Consider the following 24,470-nt stretch of genomic DNA (forward strand, 5'->3'; position numbering starts at 1 on the left):
TAAAGGCTCTCCAGGAGGTTAATTACCCACACCCAGCACTTACAACTCACACAATGGATCAGCAGTTACAAAAATCTGTGTACAGCAGAGAACTCTATTCTGCACTCTGAATGATGTTATTTTACTCAGTTTTTGGAGGACTGAGTTAAAGCAATATCTTTTCCATGATCCATTCAGAAAAAAGAAATGAATGTCACTGAAACCATCACAGCAAAGTAATATAAAAAATACTGTGACCAAGAATTGTACAATTTAGAAAGTGAGAGCAGGAGAGTGTGCATGAGAGAGAGAGAGAAATAGAGAGAAAGAGAGAGAGAGAGAGAGAGAGAGAGAGAGAGACGGAGAGAGAGGAAGACAGATTACCTAGTGTTTGAAAACCTCAGTGGGAGGGGTGACTAAAAGAAAAGGCACAAATGATGAGGATCCTGGGTGATGGGCAGAGCAATGGTGGGTGCTTGAGGGCAAGTTGAAATGGTTCAGCTGACCTACAGTTTTCAAATCTCCACCCTGAAACTTCAGACAAGCCAGTTTGCTGCTTTGAGCCACTGCCTTCACCCTGGTTGAAATAAATTTCTGGGCCCAAGATGGAACCACTGTTGTTCGAGGTGCCACATCAGCAAACTGAAATTTAGATAACTTGTGTGCCCCTGTAAACGCTTTGCTTGACCAGAATCCAAGTATATCCAGCCACTCGATCCCCAAAAGCCAAGCCAATGCTGGGCTCTCTCCTTACTTCTTTGTTCTTTCTTATCCCAAACAAGGTTGGCCATGTGGCCCCTGCTAGTCAGTTATTTTTAAGTTTTCTCTTCCTTGTTCTTTATCCTTCACTTTGTAAAAGCTTCCTGCCTTCCACCCCATTTTGCAGTTACCTGAGTGGACACAGTCTGCTTTGAGAGGTGTCAAAGTTTGTTTCTACGTTTGTTTCCGTCTTCTCTAGTTATTTTTTAATAACCCTCATCCAAACACATCATCATCTTTCATGTGGATCCCTCCAGAAGCACCCCCAGAACCTCCCTGCTACTTGTGCCCTGCCCCAGACCATCTCTGTTCAGCTGAGTAGCTATGCAGGCAAGCATATCTTATTACTCCCAGCTAATGTGTTTCCACTGTGCTCAGGAAAAGATGCATAATCCTTCCTACAGCCCTGTTTGCTTTCTGCAACTTCCATTTCCTATCACCTTTACCCACCTCCATCTTTAACCTCTTGATCACACCGGCCTAGGTGTTCATACTGGCCTTGAACAGAATCTTGGCTTCCTGTCACTAAATGTCACCTACTCAAGAGGCTCTCCTAACCAGTCTATAGGATGTTGCCTCCCACTCCCACTTTCAGGCACTACCATGGGACCTTCCTTGAGTGGCCTCAGAAAGCTTGTATTTGGAGTTATAGCCTTTATTCATTTATTATGTGCCCCCTGTCCCTTCCTGTTTACTCTGTATCCCTAGCACATAGGGCAGACCCTGAGACCTGGGCCAAATCAAGTAGCTATGGTCTGGGGTTCCTTTCTGCACGTCAGCTGCCTTGGAGCTACTATCCTGGAGTGTAGAGATGAAACAGAATGTTCAGGAGGTTTAGGTGTCGTGACAACATACGATAATAACTAAAACCACAATGGTCACAGCTCCACTTTACTGAGCACCTTCTTAGCGCAGATACCAGATGGGATGTTATACACTTATTTTCCCCAACGACCCTAAGAGGTTGCCAACTGCTATGCTGCACTGCCTCCCTAGGATGATTAATACCAGGTACTGAGAAATGATGTTCCAGATCCATCTGTGTTAATCTAAAGAACGGAAATGTTTGGTCAGTATTTACGCAGGTCTGTAAAGGATGCACAACTGTTAAGGATTCTTCTGGGAAGTAAATTCAGATGCCTGGAGAGCACTTTTCCCTTCTGTCACACTCTGCACCACATCTTCCTGAAGACACCACCTTTCCAGGGACAAGGCAGCAAGTGACCTCGGGCAGAGGCCCCAGCTAATGAGACACCCTCCTTTTCCCTGCTGGGAGGTAATGGGTTCAACTATCTGAGAACACAACCTCCCCAGGAGTCCTGGACTCTGTTGCAAAGAAAAGGAGCGCATAAATACAACATAAGGTGTTATTATTTTGGCAAATGTTCTCTAATTCTGGACCAGAAACGAACCGCAGCCCAGCGGTATGATTTTGAAAAAAGAATTATAATAATTATTTTTTGGCAGCCCGGAGTCTTTCATCTTTATGAGATGATGGCAATGTTTTAAAAGGATTATCACAGTGCTGATGATCATCATAATAATCCTTTATTATGTGTAATGCTTTAAGATAAAAGTACTTTGGCATAAAACATAAGGACTGATCTCACTAGCGATCCTTTGAGGTATACGGAACAGTAATTGTCACACTTCACAGTAGGGGAAACTGAGGTCCAGCGCAATTAAACAGTTTTTATCCATTCAAGCTAATCATGATCATGGCAAGGCAGTTCCAGCATCCACAGGCACCGATTTTTAGTCCAGTACTTGTTGAATAAATCATTGCTGGTTAACTGATTTAAAGGAAAACAACAGGAGAGAAAGGTGTGAGTGTGTGTGTGTGTGTGTGTGTGTGTGTGTGTGTGTAGGATCTGTGGACTCCAGTAAATGATTCTTAGGGACTAACAGATCATTTTAGAAGCACAGATTTGTGCTAAAACCTTAACAAACCCCTAACTTCCAAGCATTGTCATCCATTCTGTACCAGACCGTCACACCTAAATCACAGTGCCACACACTACCCAGACTTCAAGCTTCCCAATAAAAATACTCGAATCGTATAGAAAGAATGTTCCATGAAGCGCTTTCATATCTATTTTCTCATCTCTTGCCTTATGGCGTTTTTTTTTTTTTCCTCCAGAAATAACGCTCTTACAGTTTATATTGCTGCTGTTTCTGTCTTAATGAATTATAGGAGTACATTTTATGGTTTCAGAAACAGTAGTCTCGGGCAGTGAATCAACTAGCAGACTTCCCCTCCTCAACCCTCTCCCCAGAAAAGAAACGAGGAGCAAAGCAACTCGGGTCTTCACAAATGATGTACTTCACTCTGATCACAGCACTTTTGCTCTTTCTCTCTTCACATCCGAGGCCCCGGAGGCTCATGGGGCTTTGCTCCTGAACTTTCCTTTATGGTGGCTGACAAAAGGGCTGAAGTCAAGGCAGAGATGTTGGTGCATCTGCTTGTTTTCAGAGTTAGGAGAAGGCCAGTCTGCCACCCCTGCTTGGCACTCACGAGTGCGTTCAGAGGGATGCACCCCAAATCTCCACATTCAAAACCAATCAGCCCAACAGAGACCTCTTCATTTTGGAATCCACTGTTCAAATGTATTAAAGTTCTAGTTTATGTTGAAGGTTAAAGAAGTTTAGTGAAAGTCAGTTTTAATGAATGCCAGTTCCCTCTACGCACTTACCTCCAGAAAATGTTCTGCCTGCTGTTCTCGATCCAATTTCCTTGAAGTTGTTGTAATCAGACCTGCGTAGAAATGAGAATATTTGACTTTTAAATATCTGGGGCAAGTAGTTTACTGAGCATGGGAAGCAAATTCAGTTAAAGGAAAAGCAAAAATGATGGGGAACAGTAACTCTCCAATCCCCAGTGACAATCGAGATGTTTCCAAATTATTCTTAAAACAAAATAAAATTCACAAAGAAAACCTGCAAAATTTGTTCTGGCTCTGCTTACCTCAGTGAGGTACTGTAATCACTCTGGGGATGTAAAAACTCACTAAAGAACCATTGTTTTTCTGATAATGAGGAATTTCAATGATTCATTTGCATATGACTGAAATTCTACAGTAAGAACCTCATTAAAGATTTCAGAGTTCTTGAACATTAATAGGCTGTTGATGCTGATTAGAATCAGTCTGTGAAACAGCACTTTCTTATTTAACGTTTTTATGCTTATATAATTTTTTGTTACACTTGACAAAGAAGGTTACTTCCGTAATAGCTCCTTGTACACATAGTTATTTCAAATTTAATAACTCTTATATATGGAAGACCTCACACCGTAATTTTATCATTGTGTTTTATGTGTTTAAATCTTTACACAAAATAAGATCCACATGGGAAATATCTCTGTATCTTTCCTTCAAATGGAGTTTCCAATAAATGAATCAGCCCTTTGAGTATAAAGACAAAGAAAAGGCAATGAGAAGACAGAATCTTCAAGGCTGCCCAGCTTATTGCATCAATTTGTCTTTTGCAGGTTTTATTATTATTATTGTCAAATGGCAATTAGGAGGTCAAATTTATATTCCATTTCTTGACTCTACACTGTCCCTGAAGACAAGAAACTATGGATTGGGCTGGCTTCATGACCTAAGCCAATGGACAGAAAAGAGCAGAGAAAATCACGTGAAAAGGTCACTCCCAACACTGGTGAGGTACGTGAAGTATGGAAAAGACATTTTGCCAAGATCTGCTGAGGAGCTCATGACCTCCAGCTTTTTTTTTTTTTAACCTTGCTACTATTACTTTTATTTATTTATTTTTATATAATTTATTGTCAAATTGGCTTCCATACAATACCCAGTGCTCATCCCAACAAGTGCCCTCCTCAATGCCCATCACCCATTTCCCCCTCTCCTCCTCCCTCGCCATCAAGCCTCAGTTTGTTCTCTATGTTTAAGAGTCTCTTATGGTTTTCCTCCCTCCCTCTCTATTTGTAACTTTTTCCCCCTACCTTTCCCCCATGGTCTTCTGTTAAGTTTCTCAAGACCCACATATGAGTGAAAACATATGGTATCTGTCTTTCTCTGACTAACTTATTTCACTTAGCATAATACCCTCCAGTTCCATCCACATTGCTGCAAATGGAAAGATTTCATTCTTTCTCATTGCCAAGCAGTATTCCATTGTATATATACACCACATCAAAGTCACAGGGTACAAAATCAATGTAGAGACATCGGTTGCATTTTTATACATCAAAAATGAAGCAACAGAAAGAGAAATAAAGAAACTGATCCCATTTACAATTGCACCCAGAACCATAGAATACCTAGGAATAAACCTAACCAAAGATGTAAAAGATCTGTATGCTGACAACTATAGAAAGCTTATGAAGGAAACTGAAGAAGACACAAAGAAATGGAAAAGCATTCCATGCTCATGGATTGGAAGAATACACATTGTTAAAATGTCAATACTACCCAAAGCAATCTACACATTCAATGCAATCCCGATCAAAATTGCACTGGCATTCTTCTCAAAGCTAGAACAAACAATCCTAAAATTTGTATGGAACCACAAAAGACCCCAAATAGCCAAAGTAATATTGGAGAAGAAAACCAAAGCAGGAGGCATCACAATCCTAGACTTCAGTCTCCACTATAAAGCTGTAACCACCAGCTTTTGTCCTAACACATGTGGTGGTGGGAGCATGTGGATTTTAGAGAAAGCTAAGGAGAGGTCACAGGAGGCTAAAGGACCCTCCAAATAAAATCCCATTGGGGGTGGCATGGCTCTTTACAAAATGGCCCCACTCCCCTTTGCTCTCATCTGTCCACGCTCCTCATGGGAGGGAAACCTGTGTTTGCACGGCCCTGATGAGCGGGCTTTCCATAAATTCTTTCTAGAGCATGTCCCACCCCACTGCTTCACCTCTAGTTTTTTCCAATTTAGCTCAGATGTTAGAGAGATGACCTGTCTTCCAGGGTTAGGTGCCCATTTGCTATGTGACAACACAACCATTATGTTCCTCCATCATTGTTCTTTGTTCCATGCTATAATCCATTGCTCACGTGTGTGTGTGTGTGTGTGTGTGTGTGTGTGTGTGCGTGTGTGTTTCCCACTAGACAAGTGGACAGAGTTCCTTCATGAGAAGGGTCTCCCTTTTTATTCTGAAGCCTTGGTGCCCACCTACCCCTGATCTAAAACAAAGAATAGGAATTTCATTAATGCTCAGTTAACAAAAGTTGCTGTGGAAGAGATTACTTATATACTAATCTTCAGTTTTGCTGCTGACTCAGAATGTGTTTGTTTAGGAAGGAATTGTTTGGTTTTGTTTTTTTAATTTTTTCATGTTTATTTATTTTGAGAGAGAGAGAGAGAGAGAGAGAGAGAAGGAGACAGAGTGCAAGCAGTGGAGGGGCAGAGAAAGAGGGAGACACAGAATCCGAAGCAGCCTCCAGGCTCTGAGCTGTCAGCACAGAGCCCAACATGGGGCTTGAACCCACGAACTGTGAGATCATGACTTGAGCCAAAGTTGGACGCTCAACCAGCTGAGCCACCCAGGTGCCCCAGGAAGGTATTGTTTTGTGTGTAGGGAGAGTATTTGTAGGTGGACTGGGGGTGTAGGCCTTTAGTGTTCATTTGAAACCACTTACTGAGTGCCTCCATGTGAATGACACAGTGCTGGCCACTCTTGGGATACAAAGATGAGCTACTGTCCGAGATGATGGAGAGAAGACTGATATCAAAAGTTTTAAATGGGAGAATCAGTAACTTCTCTTCCCTAGCTGCCTATCAGAACCTCCTGAGAAATTAAAAAACTCAGATTCTGTGCCCCACTCTATCCCTCCTTTACCGTGTCCACGTCTCTTGGGATGATGCCTGAGATGATTCTCTAATTCTAAAAGATGGCTCTACAGAATTTCACTATCCTTTGTTGAATCTCACTATGAATTTTTATTGACATTAATTTTTCTGCCAAGCCACATCCAAAAATGAAATATACTGAAATGCTTTAGCATCTGAATCAGTGTGCGCAGGGGGTAAGGGGTGAACCAGAGGGAGGCGGAGATGGTGTGAGAGTGCACTGGTGGGTGAGGTGATAAAGGAGGAATAAAGGGGGCACGGCTCTCTGATTTGTATTGACTAAGGGTCGATGTGGTCAGACCAGTGGGGGTCTAACACACAAATGTGATGCCTTCATTTTCAGAACATCCTATCCGACAAGGTCATATGTCACGAAGGCTCTTTCCAAGTGAGAAGTAAGTGTCTTCTCGGAAAGGGAAAGGAGGCTTTCAGGAACCTCACTACCTCCTCAGGGGGCATCCTCTGTTAGAGGTCACAATGGGAATGAGAAACACTTGTTATATGGAGGCTATAAATGGATGAAAGGGCTGTCAGCCTTGGCAGTGCTGGTTGCCTGCTGCTCTTCCAGGCACAAAAGACCAGGAGCCCTTTGCCCTCTGTTCCCCTGAGGACACTTGTGTCATTTCAGCCACAGCCCATTGTGATGTGCTATGCGCGGGGAAGAGGTCAGCTTCCTCTCCTGATTATTCTTAGGGTGATTTTTTTTTTAAGGAAAGCCACTTATTTGCACAATGCATGTGTGGAACTGAGAGAGCAGTGTGGCTCTCCTGTCATCTGCCTGCCAGCAGGAGGATGTGTTTTTCACCTATTTATCAGCTGACAGAGAAGGAGATGGGCTTCCTGAAAAGTCTAAAGTATACACAACAGTAAACCTGGAGCTCTGAGAAAGCCAAGCAGTTTCTGTTCCTGGTAGAAAGGCAGGAAAACCTCTGTAGGCTTTAGTGCTCTGTGTTTCCATTATCTCATCTCTATTCTCACAAATATAAGGTAAGAGGCAGGTAAAAGAAAATCTAAGTCAAAAGTGAAAATCAGTAGGAAATCCGATGAGGTGGGGTGGGGGACAGGGAACACTGTTAGAGGGTACGAGGTTTCTTCTGGGGGTTATGAAAATGCTCTACCATGACAGGTTACGGTGATGGTTGCACAGTCCCCAAAGTATTCTCAAAACCACTGACTTGTATACTTTAAATGGGTAAGTGTCATTGCATGTAAATTACATGTCAGTAAAGCTGTTTCAAAATCACAAGCTCTGCCTTTTAGAGTTTAACAAGCCTCTCATGTTTGGAGAAGACAGACACTTAAAAATGAAGGGATGGATGGATAAGTTACTTCAGGAATCAGGCATGAAGAGGGGCTGGAATGAATGAAGCAATCAGGTTTGGCCCTGGGGAGTCAGGAACATAACAATAATGAACAGAATACTTTTAGGTCAAAGCCACAACTGGTAGTTACTTGTACTGAGAAATAACCCCTGTTATCAAGACAGGACCACCTACGGCAAGAAGCGGCAAAATCTCTCTTCTCTTAAAAGGTACACATTTGGAAGAGCCATGGTCCTTAGCGGCACTGTTTCTCATAGTCAGAAAGGACTGCACTGAGCCATCCTCACAGTCCAGAGGAATTCATCAAAATGGTCAACGGTTGTAGTTGAACGTAGCTGGGCCTTAAAATAGAACAGAGCACCCCCTCTCTTCAGCTCTTCTGATTCATCACCGTGGAAGGCAACCCCATTGTGTAATCTCTGCAGGAGAGAGGCGTGTACATCACACATGTAACTACAGACCCATTGGGCACAGTAAATTGGGGACTGACATGAAGAAATTGAATTTCAAAGATAAATCATAGGCGAGCTTTTGAATGTGGTTTGGAGATATAAACAAACACATCATTTGATATAATTACATATGCAAACCTCCAATTTAGGAGGGGAATTACGCCAGTCCTAAATGAATGATACTCACCAAAGAGGGGGGAGAGCATATGGCTGCAACCATGCAATTACTTTAAAAATGACTAGTTCTGATTTTTTGTTGTGGAGACAGGGGACTCTCACAAGCTCTCTGAGAAACAGCCTGAGCACAAAAATGTCGCTGCCTGTTCCAAAGAGAACTAACAGTGTTCTAAGTAGTTATGGTCAGAGGAGTGATACTTGTAAGATGACATCTTTCCCCGGCTTTCTCTCCCTGTGGGTGTCCTGGGTCACAGCTGTGCAATCTATTGCCGTGACATTCACATTTTCTTTAAGTGCTACTTGAAGCAGTGCAGGTCTTAGCTGCTTCAGCATAATTTTCCAGGACTGTTGGAAGCTGAGTTTCGTATTAAAAATACAACTAGAATGATCAGCCCCGTGAGCCACAATTAGTGCCTAGTGTGTCTTTTTCATCTGCATTTCCTCTGCTTTCCGTTTCCCCGTGTCTACCCCCAGCTCTCTGATAAACCCCTCACCATCCTTCCAGACAGTTTGCACATCGCCTTCTTGGTGAAGCCTTGTCTGATTTTTCCTCTCGCGTGTTTTGTGTGACCCATTTGTGGTCAGGATCCCCCTCTAGACCACAGTTGCAAGAAGGCAGAGATTTTGGGTAGTTCACCAGGTGAGCTCAGGAACCTAGATTAGTACTGATCACAGTTGTTCAACATAGAAATACTACTATCACAGCACCCAATACTACCAAGCTCCATTTGTTAGGGCATTTTTCCTAACACAATACAAGTAAAGGGGTTAAAAACAGATTTTATTTGCCTTGTGTTCTTGGTATTTAACATAGAAGCTAGCACATTGTAGGTATCAAGCAAAAGTTGTTTGAATGCATCTAGAACTCTCAGTACTGTTTTATACAGAAGGGACATAATGGTCCTAAATCAAGGGAGTTAAAATTACCTGAACGCTCTATTTCATTCTTTGAATAATTTCAATGTTTTCCCAATATTTGGAACCCTCTTTCATACTGACAGTTGGAGGTATTTAGAGAACAATTCCTGACAGCCTTTTAGTTTTTTATTTTTTAGCTGCTGATTAAAGATGTTTAATCTTCAGTATTATACACAGGGGCTTTGTGGCCATTTCCATGGTCTTCCCACATCCTGGCTTCTATCGAGTTTATGGAGAGAGATAGACAAATAATAGTATCACAGTATCCCACATTTGTTGAGTACTATGTGTCAGCCACTGTACTAAATACTTCATATACATGCTCTCATTTAATCTCACAGTTACAAGAAACAAGAACTATTCTGACTTCACTTAGAAGGAAATGGAGTTAAATAATTTGAGCAAGGTCGTCAATGACTGAGCCATCATTCCCCACCCAGTGATGCTAACTCTGAAGCTTTCTCACTGGCTCCACAGCAGATGAGTCTGTGCAGTGGTGGCAAAGCTACCTGCCTGGGGACCAGGGGATCTGGGCCCTAGTCTCAGCTCTGTCAGTTACTGGATATGAGATTCCTGGCAATCACATATTTTCTCTAGGTCCCGTTCTCCTCATCTGGGAATGTCCTAAGTCTGTTTTCAGCATGAGGACTCTGTAACACAAAAACATTAAAAGGAGATCATTTTCTGATCTTTCGTTGACCCCACTTTCTTCTCGGTGGGCCTGAGCCCAGCTTAGCAGGACATGGACAAGTCAGCCAGGCAAGATGCTGATTTTTATTGATCCACAAAGTCTTTACATCTTTAGAAAATGATCCCCTTATTGGATACAGCATTTGCAAATATCTTCTCTCATTCAATAGATTGTCTTTTTGTTTTGTTGATGGTTTTTGTTCACTGCCCAAAATCAGCACTGAAGCATCCACATATCTCTCAAAGGGAGGAAAATAAAAATGCAGTTAACTCTGAGTGTATGTTTTCAAGTGAAAAAAAAAAAACCTTTTAGTTATCCACACGTGTATTGTCTTTTCCATAAGATTCCAAAATCTAAAACTTCTGTTTCACTTCTACTGTTCAATTCAGCTTATCAGGAAGCCTTAAAATGTGGCCTGCAGTATTTACACATGGACATAAGGCCAAGCACTGAATTTGGAGAGAATGAAATGCACACACAATAAGTGCAAATTTCAGGGCAAGTGCAAATTCAAACACAAAAATTTTTATGGGAAAAATTAAAGTTGGAGTGAAGACAGCTATTAAGTTTGTTTTAAAAAGATAACTAGGGGGTGCCCCGGGGGCTCAGTCAGTTGAATGGTTGAGTCTTGATTTGCACTCAGGTCATGATCTCACGGTCACAGGACTGAAACCTGCACCGGGCTTGGCGCTATGCTTGGAGCCTGCTTAAGATTCTCTTGCTCTCTCCCTCTGCCTTTCCCCCTTCTAAAATATAGAACACACACACACATAAAAAAAAAGACAACTAGATAATATGTGTTCTTAGACTAAACAGTATTTCTTTAAAAAGAACCACCAGAAATGAAGAATAGATAAGAGCTCAAACATCAGCTATGAGGGGGTTAAAAAAATAATCTGGAAACTGGCTCCATCAGACAACCTTCTTAAGTAAGAGCGGTTTCATGAGGTGTAAAGCTTTGGAGTTGCTTGATTGAGCGCACAGCGCTACTATTAAATTTTCTTAAGAAAATCTGACAGGGAAATCACGGATGGGGCCTTCGTCTGCAACTTGAACTCTTCTTTATAAATAGTGGTTTCTGACATGCCAACATAAGCTTTTAAACTGTGTAAATGAGGGTGCATCTCAAGTATGAAGGCCCTGTGGGTCAAACGTGGTTCCTAGCTCTTGATTTTCTGTTAACAGGTAAGTTTCATTTTCTTTGTAAGCCAATGGATGGCATTTCTCAATTCTGCCTGAGCAGCAGGGAAATTGCAGGCAGGAATCTTCTGCCAGAAATACTTCCTCCTTGGATACAGGACACTATAGCAGCTACAGGTAGCAAAGGGGAAAAATCCAGCTTGTGCAGGAAAAGTATCGATGTGGGCACACATCTTGCACCTTTACCTCAGGCCTAGTTGACAGATATTGTTGCCCATAGCCCAGAGGGAGAGTTTTGGGGTTCAGGCAAGCCCTGTCCCCTTGTTGTACCGCTCGTTACAGACAAGGTCGATTAGGGGATCTGGGTCAAGGCAACTTGTCATCGGGGCGAAGGATAAGACAGTGGCCAACAAGGGAGGAATAATGAAGATGTTGTATGGTGGAGAATATTCCAAAGGCATCTTCTCTAATTTTCTCTTGTACCAAGTGGTTCTGCCACGCACACCCACATATGCACATGCACACATGTACACACACACAGGACCAGAGGCGTTGTGTGGGAGTCTACTCTTTGCCAGGATACCTGGATACTTCCCAGTCCCATCTGTTCTTCCCTCAGTGTCTCTCCTCATCACCAGTCCTCAAGGCTCTCCCTCCCAACCTCACACAGCCCTCTGGCTCTGCCTTCTGGTTTGGCCTAGATGAAGAAGTTATTTATGCACCTGAAGAAGTCTCTAGACGCTTTAGCTAAACCTTGAATGCCATATTGGATTTCTTCAGAGAAATTAAGCTACAGATGGTGAACCGATATTAGGGATGTTGTATAAAATGATGCCATATTTAGGTGCCATTAACATACCACTGATGTGTGTGCTCAGATGTGCAATATGGTGCACATCTCCCCCTTTCTCTTTCTGCCAAGAGTTTTTTTTTTTTTAAGAATTCTGAATATTAGATGATCAAAACATGGAAGAAGTAGTGGCTGGAAATCTAAATGACACTATCTGGATGGGTCTTAGGGATTGTCCAGTCTGGGAAGCATCATGGTGCAGAGCAGGACTCTAACCAGTGCTCAGGCTTTGGCATCAGACCCTCCGGCTTTGCATCTCAGTCCCACTCCTAGTCAACTCCACGGTATTCAGCACGCTACTTATTAGCTTTTCTAAATATCAGCTTCCTCATTGGTAAAATGAGGCTTATTAAGTTAAATGATTGGTTTAAAATGCTTACTTTGGTTCCTGGCACATATTAAATGCCCAAATAATGTTACTCTTATTATCTCCAGAAATAACGCCCGTAGCCTCGTATGTGTTCAAAGGTCTAACTGTGCTTCCTTCCCATCTTGAGATTTCTCCTCAAAGGTGTCTAAACATTTGGGAAACAGAAATTGTACAATGTCTACCATTTACCCCGTCACCCGACAGTGGAAGAAACTGATGCTTACAGTTTCCGTATCTTATTCGAAAACTTACTTGTCAGAAATCCTTCATCCACACGTTATTAAATTCTATCGAGAAGATATTATATATACTTGCAGCTCAAAGTATGGCAAGGAGTAGCAGCATCAGCGTCACAGAGGAGCTGGGGCTGAAAGTGCAAAGCTGCTGGCTCCTCCCAGACCTACGTGATTTGTACGGACGCGACATTTTGAGAAGCCTGGCCCTAGACTGCTGCCGGTTTTCACACTCGGCTGTGCTCTGGAATCATGCGGGGAGCATGAAGATACACAGATGCCAGGGTCCCACATCCAGAGGTTCTGAGTGATTCAGGATGGGCAGAGGTCTAGCACAGAGATTTTTTGAAAGCTCCAGGCAATTCTAACATTCAGCCAAAGGTGAGGATCACTGTATATGTAGTTGCTATTGCTGGATGATGGGGTTAAGGTAATTAATTTTTTTTTGGCTTATCTAAATTGTCTAGTTTTCCCCACAATGAAAAATACTCAATTTTAAAATATAAAAGAACTTAAAGGCCAATAAAATGGGGCCCCTGACACCTAGTCTCCTGTGTGTCCTCAAGTGAATTCTACGAGTTCTAGTCTGAATCCACCCAGTGAAGGATAAACCACATGACTTCCAGGTTTATTCTGATTTATACTGGATGCATGCCTTGTCTCTTCCCTCAATACAATGGTTTATCTCAGCTACAGTTTCGACTTCTTTGTTCTGGCAACTTCTCGTGCCGCATTACACCTCTCCCAGCTCCATCCGGCCCTCAGGTAGCAGAGGTAAACACTTCCTCTGTGGGAAGGCCACTTCTTCACCACAAAAGCAGGCCACTTCTTCACCACAAAAGCATGTTTGGACAGAAGGCACATTGGGAAGAAACCAGAGGATACAGCAATTAGCCTTTATGTTGGCCCCCATGGCATCCAGTGAGGGCGAGAGACGCATGTATAAATAACTACGAGATACATGGTGTGAGCTAATACCCTGGACAAGTCGGGGTGCCCTGAAAAAGGAAAGATTAATGCTGAATTGTGGGATTGGAAAAGATAAGGGAAGAAACTGAATGCTGAATTTGTATTGAGCCTTAAATGGAGAATAAGACTCTAAAGCTAGAGAAAAAGTTAAAGCAGCAAATCTGTAGGGGAGCATGACGACAGATTAACAGAAAAGGTAAATCTGGTTTTAAATCCTGGCTCTCCCATTTTTCAGCTGTGTGACCAAGGACAAGTCATACAACTTCTCTGATCTAAGTCTTGTGGTCTCTGAAACGGGGATAGGTTTAACTCCATCACAGTCTGGGTAGCAAGCAATACAGATGAAATTCTTGGCACAGCGCCTTGCACTTAGCGGGCTGTTTACAAAACTGAAGTAACTCTATAAAAAAGCAGTGAATTATCTCTCATTTTTATTAAAAGTCCTCATAGCACCGGGATGCTATTAATAATTATATTCAAGAGGGAGACCTTATTATCTTCGGATTGGTCACCTCTGACAACGTCTGGAAATTTCATAACCAAGTCCGTGGAAGTTGAAGTTCCCTTCCAGTTATTCAAACAAACACCATAAAGTTCTTTAATTCTTACTCACTCTAGAGGTGTGAAAACAACCACTGCACTTCCCTTAGAAATGATTTCACTGCAAATAATTTGTTTCCACATCTGTTTTCACATGACAGATAAAATCAGAAGGTTGGATAAAGTGCAAATTACTCAGAGGATGTGCAAAGTCTTGAAAACACACACGTGCTTTGTAGGCATGCATTCTTTAAGATCCTCTTTGCTCTGTGATTTATACAAGGTCTTGGGTAGGAGCAATGTTTTGAAATCCAATTTTTAAAAATCCGGGAAAAATATCACTTGTCATGGAGAGCTCTGAATGTTATCAGAAGACTGACACACCCCCTCCCTTTTTATATCACACATTTTTCAGTTAATTTCCACGTAACTCAACCTTTTCTTTTTGTCCTAAATTTACAAATACACTGTAAAACCTCACTGTTTTTCATTCCACCTATATGAAATTTGTAATAGTTCTGGGGCTGGTTGAAGTTTAGCTTTGTATTACCTAGGTAAACTAATAGGGTGGAAAGGTCCCAGGGGAATATTTAATATACTTGAGACAAACCATTTGCAGAGCAAGTTAATTTTAACAGCCACCATTTTGATGTTCTAATTGCAAATAGCCTATGTAACTGTTCATTAGAGTCTGTCCAACCAGGTCTTTTGTTTGGCAACACTTTAATAGTTGCATTAACCTTATGTGTTTATTTGCAAACAGTAAATGCTTGTTTCCTGAAATATTCTAGAATCTGCATTTTCAAATGCTGTAAAATCCTTCTCAACGAGAATATGAATTAATGGACTTTCATTTTTTTTTTCCTGTGCTTTGGGAAGAAGTACCACCTCCTGCAATTGGGGCCCCTGGGTGGCTCAGTCAGTTAAGCATCTGACTTGGTTTTGGCTCAGGTCATGATCTCTCAGTTGGTGAGACTGAGATTATGTTGGGCTCCGTGCTGTTAGCACATCACAGAATCTGTCTCTCAGTGCTTGAGACTCTCTGTCCCTCTCTCTCTCTGCCCCTTCCCTGGCTCATGCTCTGTCTCTCACATAAACAAACAAACAAACAAACAAACAAACAAACAAACAAACTTAAAAGAATCCCAACTCCTACAAGAATGCTGAAATTTGTGTGTAATCATTCATCAGTACAGCAACTTTGTGCAAGTCTAAAAATGTCGTGTGCCTCAGTTTCTTCCTCTGTAACAGCAAAACTTAACGGGGTGGGCAACTGCCTTTTTCTCACTAGGAGCAATGTACAATATTTTTTTCCTTTATAAATATAAGTGGAAATAAAGGAGGGGTTAGAATCTGTTAGAACTCTTTGGGAAACATGCTATATCTATTCAGTGAAGACTTGTATACTCCTTATGGTCTTTTCTAGAGGACTTTGTAAATAATTGATTATAGCTTTATCACTTTGTATTCTGTTTACATGTTTGTCTCCTTCGGTAGACTGTGGCTTTTCCAGGGCAACTATGTGTTTACTCATTTAATGTTCATTAAAAGAATATAGGAACCTACGCTAATCTTTGTATCTTCCATGCTTAGCACAGTGCCTGGTGTATGGATGGTGATCAGTCAATATCAGTCTATTGGATGAATAAACCATACTACTGAAAATGTGTATGGGAATGTGTGAGTGTATGCACATGTAACACCACCCCAAGCAGGTAACGGTCTATATACATGGGAATGATCACTCAGCATTTATATTATATAGCTTGTAAAAGCTCCCATGTCTTTTGGAGAAACCTTAAAAATAAATTCAAAATGGAATTACGTGCTGTGATAATTATTATTTTGGGTTTTTAACATAAAATGTTACAAGTTCATAAAGCCATGTTTTTTTGTATCATATGTCAGTGTCTGGAGTCTGTGCGGTTAATTGAGGTTAATGGGGGGAAATGGCAGATTGCCAATGCTAATGAGTTTTTCTTGACTCTTTCTAATATGTATTTTATTTCTCTTTTGCCTTTACTTTTTGTTTAACTAAATTATATTATGTATCCAAGAACCTGTCACATATAAGTAGGGCTGCTAACCTGTCTGTCAGAGAGGGCTCAGCCCATGTTTCACTTCCTAAATAACATTGAAAGTGTGGTGTGGGGTGGGGGGGGGGAGGGAGAAACAGAGAGGGGGAGGTTGCAAAAAGCAGCCAGACCCTGACTTCTCTAGGTCCATAGTGAATATCAAAATGGAGGACAAGTCAAAGGTTCTTGTAGGATCACACTCCCAGCTAGAATCTGATGAATTAATTCTTTGAGAATGCAACCATTAATCTAGTAAGGAGTGTGCTAAGAGGCTACCTCAGCCCTGTCTTATCCAAAGGGTGACTTGGGTGGCAATTTTAGCTCCTTGTTCAGTAAATGAAAAGAAGAAAGGGAGAATCATTGAAAGAGTAAGGTTGGGGAAAAATCAAAGGGCAGCAAATGATGGCTTGGGGGATGGAGGTTGGGGAAGGGAGGTGGGGGAGGTGGGCGGTCTTGAAGACTGTCACAGAATCTGTCCCTAGAGCTTGTTTATTCCATATTTATCCAGAAAGCCAACATAAATATATGTCATTTATTGAGAGCTCCATTACTAAGTGGCTAGCTGTGTGTGACTCCTAATTTTGTGTCCTTCACTAGCATATCCCATAATTATTTGCTTGGTTTCCTTTTACAGGTTCCCTTAGTACAGGGGGCAAAAGCTTATTGAGGTTTTCCTCCTATTTCAGGGATGAGAACAGAGATGGCTGACCTGAAGTGGGGCACCTGACCTGGCAAACTGAAAATTAAGGGCTGTCACTGCTGGTGGGTCTGCTGGGCACTTAGGTTCAGGCTCCTCTGTCTCTCTTTCCTTCCTCCTTTCCTTGTCATGCCAAAGTTGATTGCCATCCGTTCCCATGAAGTCAGCAGAGGGGCCAGAAGCACAGTTGCAAATGTTTCTTCTACATCTTCCCCCTTTGGGGCTAACAGCTTGTAATGGGTGGGTATACAAGAGGGACCCATTTAAAGACCAACTAGCCAAATAAACATGCCACCCAGATGAAAAGAAAATGTCATCTTCTTTGTTGGTACTCGGAGAAATTCAGTATCTTTTGAACAAATGGCTGTGCAGACAGAGTCTGAGATTGGATTTTTAAACCATTCACAACACCGTGTCAGTCCTTTCTCAGTGAAAATGAGCTCAATTCTACTGTGGTTGTAATTAGTGGATAATTACTACTTGTACATTTCGATGCTACATGTCACGGAACTGGCGCCTGGTTTAGCATCCATTCAACAAGATTATTTAATTTTGCTGCAATTTTAATTCTTTTGAGCCACATTGGTGCCCTGGCAGTAGAAAACCTGGAAACCTGGGGCACAAGCTGGAGAGACTAAGGTTTGAAATTATATTAATGGGTTTCATTTTTCCCATGGAAAAGAAAATTGTTAGAAGGCTTTGCATTAACAAACCAAAGTGGTGGATGGGAAAGAGCGCAGGATGCATTCCACAGTCTCAATAGCCATTCTGGGCTCTGGGTTTGTAACATAACACGAAGCACGTATAGTCTAGTCCCACTGCTGAGTTTGCACCAGGGCACCCGCGTTCAGAGAAGGCTGGGAGTCATGGGGAGCAGGCAGCGAACACATAATTATAGCCAAGGCACTGAAGGCTCAGGTAGAATTATGAGAAAAGGTAACATGGACACAGAGGGGTCTGCCTTGAACTCAACCTGGGAGGTACAGGGAGAGGCCTCCTAGGATGGGGTCTCTTGGGTTGGAATGAGAAGTTTGTCAGGTGGACAAAGATAGGTGAGCCTTTCACCATATTCTGGTGGGACTGGGAAAACATACAGGCAAGAGGGACCCTAGTTATGTCCCAGAGTTACTTCAAGAAGCCTTAGGGGAAACTCTGGAATTTTATGTTACTTATGATTGGGAACAGAAGGAAAGTAATACCTTATGGTCACTCAGTCAGCGCTGCAAGGTGTTCTCTTAACTGTTAACATGGAAGTGTTTTATATTTTTACATGTCATGAAACAGCACTGCAGATGCCAATGGCAAAAGTCTCCTCTCCTTCCCTGTAAGGCTCACAATAAAGAGGCCAAGACCACATTATAAGCCAGTACCTGAGTCTAACAAAGAAATGGGTAGGGGATGCTAGGAGAACGCCAGTCATGCACCACTGAAATAGAGTCTTTCCTCACCACTCCCTTTGCTTCCTCTTGGAAGCAATACTTTTGTACAGGGAACAACCATCCCAGTTTGGCAGAGATTGTCCCATTTTAGCCTTAAAAATTCGAGTTCTACATTCCACAAAAATCCTCAGTGTTGGGCAAACCAGGAGGACTGGTCACCCTAGTTTTAGATCACACCCGAGTGCCAGGTCTATGGGACTAACTTATCAAACAGATTGTTAAGGCAGGATGCATATGAGAGCATTTGCTCTCTTGCCCTGGCATCTGCTTTGGCTGGTAGATGGGGAAACTAAGGTGCAGAGAGAGGCAGCGACTTACCAGATTCCATAATGCTTAGCTCTGACGAGGTAATAACTGGTCAAAAACATTCGAAACTGCTTTATGGCTTCTTTTTGTCTTCCTCACATAATCACACATTTCTAAAAACTCCTGTCAGCTTCTCCGTGATCTAGCTAACAACTGATAGCACTGTCTGATTACTCTCTATGTGACCAGAATACGTTTAACACTTTATAGGCAATACTTATAATACAATTCTAAATGTCCATTACTAAATTGCTCAACACTGTTACCACCCCCGTTTTTCAGATGGAAGAGATTGAGTCTTAGCAAAACCAAGAAAACCTGCTAGAGGTTACACAGTTAGTGAGAAAGATTTGAAACTTGATCAAGCTATCTGATTCCAGAATTCTTATCCTTAACTATGAGGATACGAGACTCCTCTTCCTATTCGATTTGATCTTCTGCTATTTCATTTAAAATTACTCCGTCATTGGGGTGCCTGGGTGGCTCAGTCGGTTGAGCGTTTGACTTTGGCTTAGGTCATGATATTGTGGTTCGTGAGTTCGAGCCCCACATTGGGCTCTGTGCTGACAGCTCTGAGCCTGGAGCCTGCTTTGGATTCGGTGTCTCCCTCTCTCTCTGACCCTCCCCTGCTCACGCTCTCTCTCTGTCTTTCAAGAATAAATAAACATTAAAAATTTTTTAAAAATTTTAAAAATTACTTGGTCATTTAACAAAAATATTTGAAAAAGCACAGAATGTTTTTCTCATCTCCATATTTTATTCTATCTCCCATTCATTATTTCACTTACTGGAAAAGTATCTACAGATACAGAGTCTACACTTGCTTTTTAGTTCCCAGTGGGTCTGGGGCCACATCCAACCTTTCCACTAAAATAGTGCTTCAGAAAAATGCAAATTTGATGTGTGGACAGTGTTTTTGTCCTAAGCCACTGAACTGTTGTTGTAGGATCAAACCAATTAAATGTCAATGCCCCACCCCCACCCCGCCCCGGCCCCCATCAGTCGAAGGAGATCCTAAAGGAATCCAAATGTCATGCTTCTCCTAAAAACTCTGCCAAGACCTTCACCATTTGGATTTCTAGTTCTTCTCTGAGTTTTTCTCTCCTTAGGTTAGGTCCTCCATCAGCTCCCCTCTTGCTACTCTTTTGGAAATAAAGTCTTCATACTTAACAAATTCAACTCAATGCACCAAAGTATTGATATTTATCACCAGGTTCCAGCTACTCTGCAATTTCTTCTGTTCCTTGAGCATGGAAAGCTTATTCCTGCTTTAGGCCTTTAACCTTGGCCTTTCCTTAGCAGCATCCTTCTCCATGTACCCAACGCCCATGTCTGCATGGCTGATATCTTCTTTATCAATCACATGGACCTCAGTTCAAATATCCCCTCTTCAGTGAGAGAACACTTCTCTTCTCTGGTCACCCTGACAAAAATCTCTCCCCTCTGGTTTTATTTTCTTCTGACAGTATCTGTCTGAATTTATTCTGTTTGCACCCCTGTTCACTTATCTATTGTCTATCTCCTTCTGTTGGAAGGCCAGTCTTACAAAAAATAGGAGCCCCTGTCTTATGCCCCGCCATACCTGCTGTTCCTCGAAAAGTGCCTGGCACATAGTAGGTCCTCAATAAATGACTGTTGAATGGAAGAAGGAATGACTTGGTGCAAAATACATTGCTGAAGTCCTGTCCTTGCACTTAAATATTTTGCATGCTGTTTGTTCTTTTATAATTTTCATAGTAAATGTTTTAAGTATTGGTTTTGAGTCTATGACTAAAAGAAGCCTTCCATCTGGGAACTAGTCTGAAGGACAGTGGACAGAAGTCCAGAAATATCCAGGTTTGTTTCCAAGCCTTCCTAGTTTCCAGCTAAATGATCTTGAGCAGGTGACTCAAGTCACCTTGAACTTCAGTTTCTTTGCCCAAAAAATGGGAATGCTCCTATCTGTGTCATGGGACCACTGTGAATATGAAATGAGATGTGGACAAAGGCACCTGCCAAGTATTCTCTCATGTTGCTATTAAATATATTTCACTTTTAGAATTTTACCTAATTACCTGTAACTGCTAAGCAATGAACTTGTTAGTTCGAAAATAGAGAGCTTGGGATGTATGGAAGTTCAGGAAAACCTAAGAATTTTCTATCCTCTTTCAAAAACCCAGGAACCAGGACAGAGAAGGTCAGTTAGAAGTTTGGTTGCATAGCAGTGCATGGAGGTCAGCACCCTGCTGGGCAGGAAATTTGAGGGAGATGGGTGTAACTTCTACCATCACACCAAAGAGGTTACTGTGAAGGGTAAGAAATCTGATCTTATTAGAGTTAAACGATGGAATTCAAATCTCAGAGTTCATTTCAACCTCTTGCACATGAGATCATTAGAACAGCTCTCTGTTCCTCAGGGGAAGCATCTCTTGCTTCCATACCCCTTTTACTCAGTTGTATTCTTCCACCTGGATAAACGAGGGTCTTTTGCAGCAACTCAATAGGCAGAAGTTTCCAACTATCTCTTTTCTTTTGCCCTATCCTTATTTTGCGGTAAGGTGTTTGTGGCATTTGGTAAGAAAGATGGCAGCTGAAGGCGGTGGAGAAAGCTCCAGAGTGCAGAGAACAAGGCTCTATGTCAGTTTGCCCCGTCGATACTCTACACTCTGATGTAAGTGATACAACCACTATGTGACTCAATGTCTGCATCTGTAACAGTATAATAATAGCTATCTAACCACACAGCTCATCAATTTATCATCATCCATGACTGTCCTACCACCATTACTTAGTAGCCTACTGGGTAAAACCCCGGTTCAATCTGATGTTCCGGGTCTTTTGTGATCAGAGCTCAGCCTTTTACTAGCCCTGACTTTCCTGTGCACTGTGCCTGGGCACAGTGCTTTCACAGATACCAGTTGAGAGAAGTAATAAATATGGGAGGATCCAAGTAAGACAACTTTAAAAAAGCTATTTCAAATAAAAAGTGGTACTTTAACAAGAATAGGATAGTGATTAGAGTCTCGTATACTTCAGGTCTCAGTATAGAGATGTAAATAAAAAAGGATATGTAATGATAAACTCTCTAACCTTTTCACAATCTGTGAAATAGTCATGATTTGATTAACACATACTTCTCAGCCTTCCCCATTTCAAAACCTGGTTTAAATTTCATCCCATTCACTGATTCACTCCACAAAAATGCAGTGAATGCTTCCAGGCTATGCACCAGGGATCATCACCATCAGGAATTTTTCATGCATGACCCTTTGGGTATAATGCCTGCTATTTTATGTGCCAGAGTGTGAAATGCCCTCATGGCAATCATGTTGACCTCAGCCATATCTACATTAGGATGACCAGAATCAGAGAGACGATTCCAGCCCAAGGTCTGCTACTTACTTTCTATGTGACATTGGACACACTGTGTTTCCTCATCTGTTCCTAAAATATCAACCTTATAGGATTATTAGAAATATCAATCACGACCATACATAGCATGAAGGTTGGAGCATAGTCAGTGATGAGCCCATGTGAATACCTGCCTTATCCTGGCCTCGGTCGGACCACAACTAAACCGCTTCCAGTTACAATAGAGCCTTTATCTTGCTGAAATGCATTGTATTACGGCAAAGGTAGCAGTTCTTGGAAACTAGTACATACATTTGCTGCTCACTGCTTTACAGGCATTCCCTATTTCTTTTCTCTGGCCCCTGTAGTCTCAAGCTCTACACTCATTGCCCCCCTCTCCCATTACTATACCCTGAAAGGCATCTCACAAAAGGCTGCTCCCATCAAGTGGTCTCCGGATGAAAGCAGAAAAGATCAGAGCATCCAGACAGCAGCAACCTGCTTATAGCTTTCTCATCAGTAAGAGGCTGAAGGCATGACCCCAAATTACCCAATCAACCTAAAGGTGGAGATCATTTGTTTTTCTCCTGCAAAAACTTTAAACAAGGAATAATATGAGGGAAATGAATCTTGTTTTACTCCTCTAGGAATGGTTCTTAGTGGAGAACGGTCAAGTGAAAATTAAGTTTAACTTGACCCAAGTTCTTGTAAGATAAACACACCTCAAATGGAGGGTGATGGGAACCTCATTACTTAGAATTGGACAAATAACCCAAGGCAGTATGATTATAACCTGGCATTGGCAATGGTTTGCTCAGAAAACTGCTTGAACCTCTACTGGGAACATTTAACACCACTTGTATTTTGAAATCACAGGCTACATCTACAGGCAATAAAGACTGTTATCTCTCCGATTCATTGCTGTTGCACAAACACCCAGTTAATTCAGCTATAACACATCTGCCCAGAGAAATATTTACTTTTGGAGCCTCCCAGGTATGCTTTAAATTTCTCCTAATTGGTACCCATTGAGTTGTAAGTTTAAGTGCTCTGCGGAGATGGACTTGAGGTCCTTATTATTCTGTACCAAGAAGTTCACCACTATACAAACACAAAGAGTACATTCTTGAATGACCTAGCTGTGCATTTAGGAACTGTTTCCTTTCTCCAATTGAACGAATGAGACTCTCTCTGAACCTAAGGAGAAGGGTTTTTCGTACTGCTCGTTTGGCTTCTCAGTAGAGCAAATGGAAGATAAGTGTTTCTCAAGGATCACAAAGAGAGTAACATTCATGCTTCCTGCTTGAGAATTACATTTCTCAATTACTCAAGTTGTAGGAAATAAATTCTCAGGTCACCTCTTTACACTGTCAGGGTAACATTTTTACACCATTAAAATGATAAGAAAACTTGAGTCAGAAGATCAGTTTCAGAAGAGGAAAAAGGAATAAAACCTAGCAGATCTCATTCCCAGAAAAGGTGCTAATTATAAAGACATCTTAATGAACATAACTTATTTATCTTGCTCTTTCCAAAACCCTTGATTATATATTTTTAAAGATCCTTTGGTACCTTTAAGAAACAAGGTAAAGTAGCACAATTCAGAACCAAGAGGCAGCACTGGGGTGGGTAAGGGAGAAAAGAGAGTAGTCACATATTGACCCCATATTTGCAATGTTTTTGCACTAAGATGCATGCTTCCCCGTGCACTACAGCACACACCAATAAATCTCTTCCTTTCTCTTCTTGTCCTAAATGTCAGGAACTTAGAGTCCTTGGGAGCTGTGGAGTGCTCTAGGACTAGAGTCCAGACTAGGTAGAAAGATAATATGTAGTGATCTCATCAGAGCTAAGAAAATAAGGTGACAGTCTAACACAAAGAACTAACATAACACCTTGTGAACATTTAGGCATCATCTGGACAAAATACCAATTTAATTGCAAACTTATGGAAGAGAAAAAAAAGTCTCATCCTTCTTTTCATCTGGGTTCCTAGAAATTCACCTATAGTGGGAAGGCTTCCTAATCCCATATTCTCACACAGGGTGACTTCTATAATGTTCTTTGCACTCACATACTGCTATATGCAAACATCTATCACAGCGCTTACTGCAGGAATTATTACTGCTGACATACTTGTCAGAACTTGACCATGAGTTCCTAATGACAAGGCCTATGTTCTCATTGTCTAACACAGTCTGGCCCAGAGTCAATATGCAATAAAGATTTGTAAGATGAATACACACAGTAGGCATTCATCAGTGTTTGCTTAACTGAACATAATTGACTACTTAACAGTAAAAATACAAATAAAAACAACACTTGGAAAAAGCTTTCTAGGTTATGACTTATTTGTAGAGTACTGAGTATGAGTTGTTTATGTAAAATTGAGGAAATAAT

The 24,470-nt window shown here is 41.6% G+C and overlaps 1 protein-coding gene across 1 annotated transcript in view; it reads right to left on the bottom strand.

Moving 5' to 3' along the window:
* LOC122201174 (protocadherin Fat 3-like) overlaps window positions 1-24,470 on the bottom strand; it is a 272,884-nt gene that overhangs the window by 97,175 nt on the left and 151,239 nt on the right. The window contains exon 3 of the mRNA XM_042907116.1: window positions 3,432-3,493. Coding sequence (XP_042763050.1) covers window positions 3,432-3,493 — 62 coding nt within the window. The remainder of the gene's footprint in view (window positions 1-3,431; window positions 3,494-24,470) is intronic.

This window comes from Panthera leo, chromosome D1, assembly GCF_018350215.1.
Source record: "Panthera leo isolate Ple1 chromosome D1, P.leo_Ple1_pat1.1, whole genome shotgun sequence".
NCBI classification, from domain to species: domain Eukaryota; kingdom Metazoa; phylum Chordata; class Mammalia; order Carnivora; family Felidae; genus Panthera; species Panthera leo.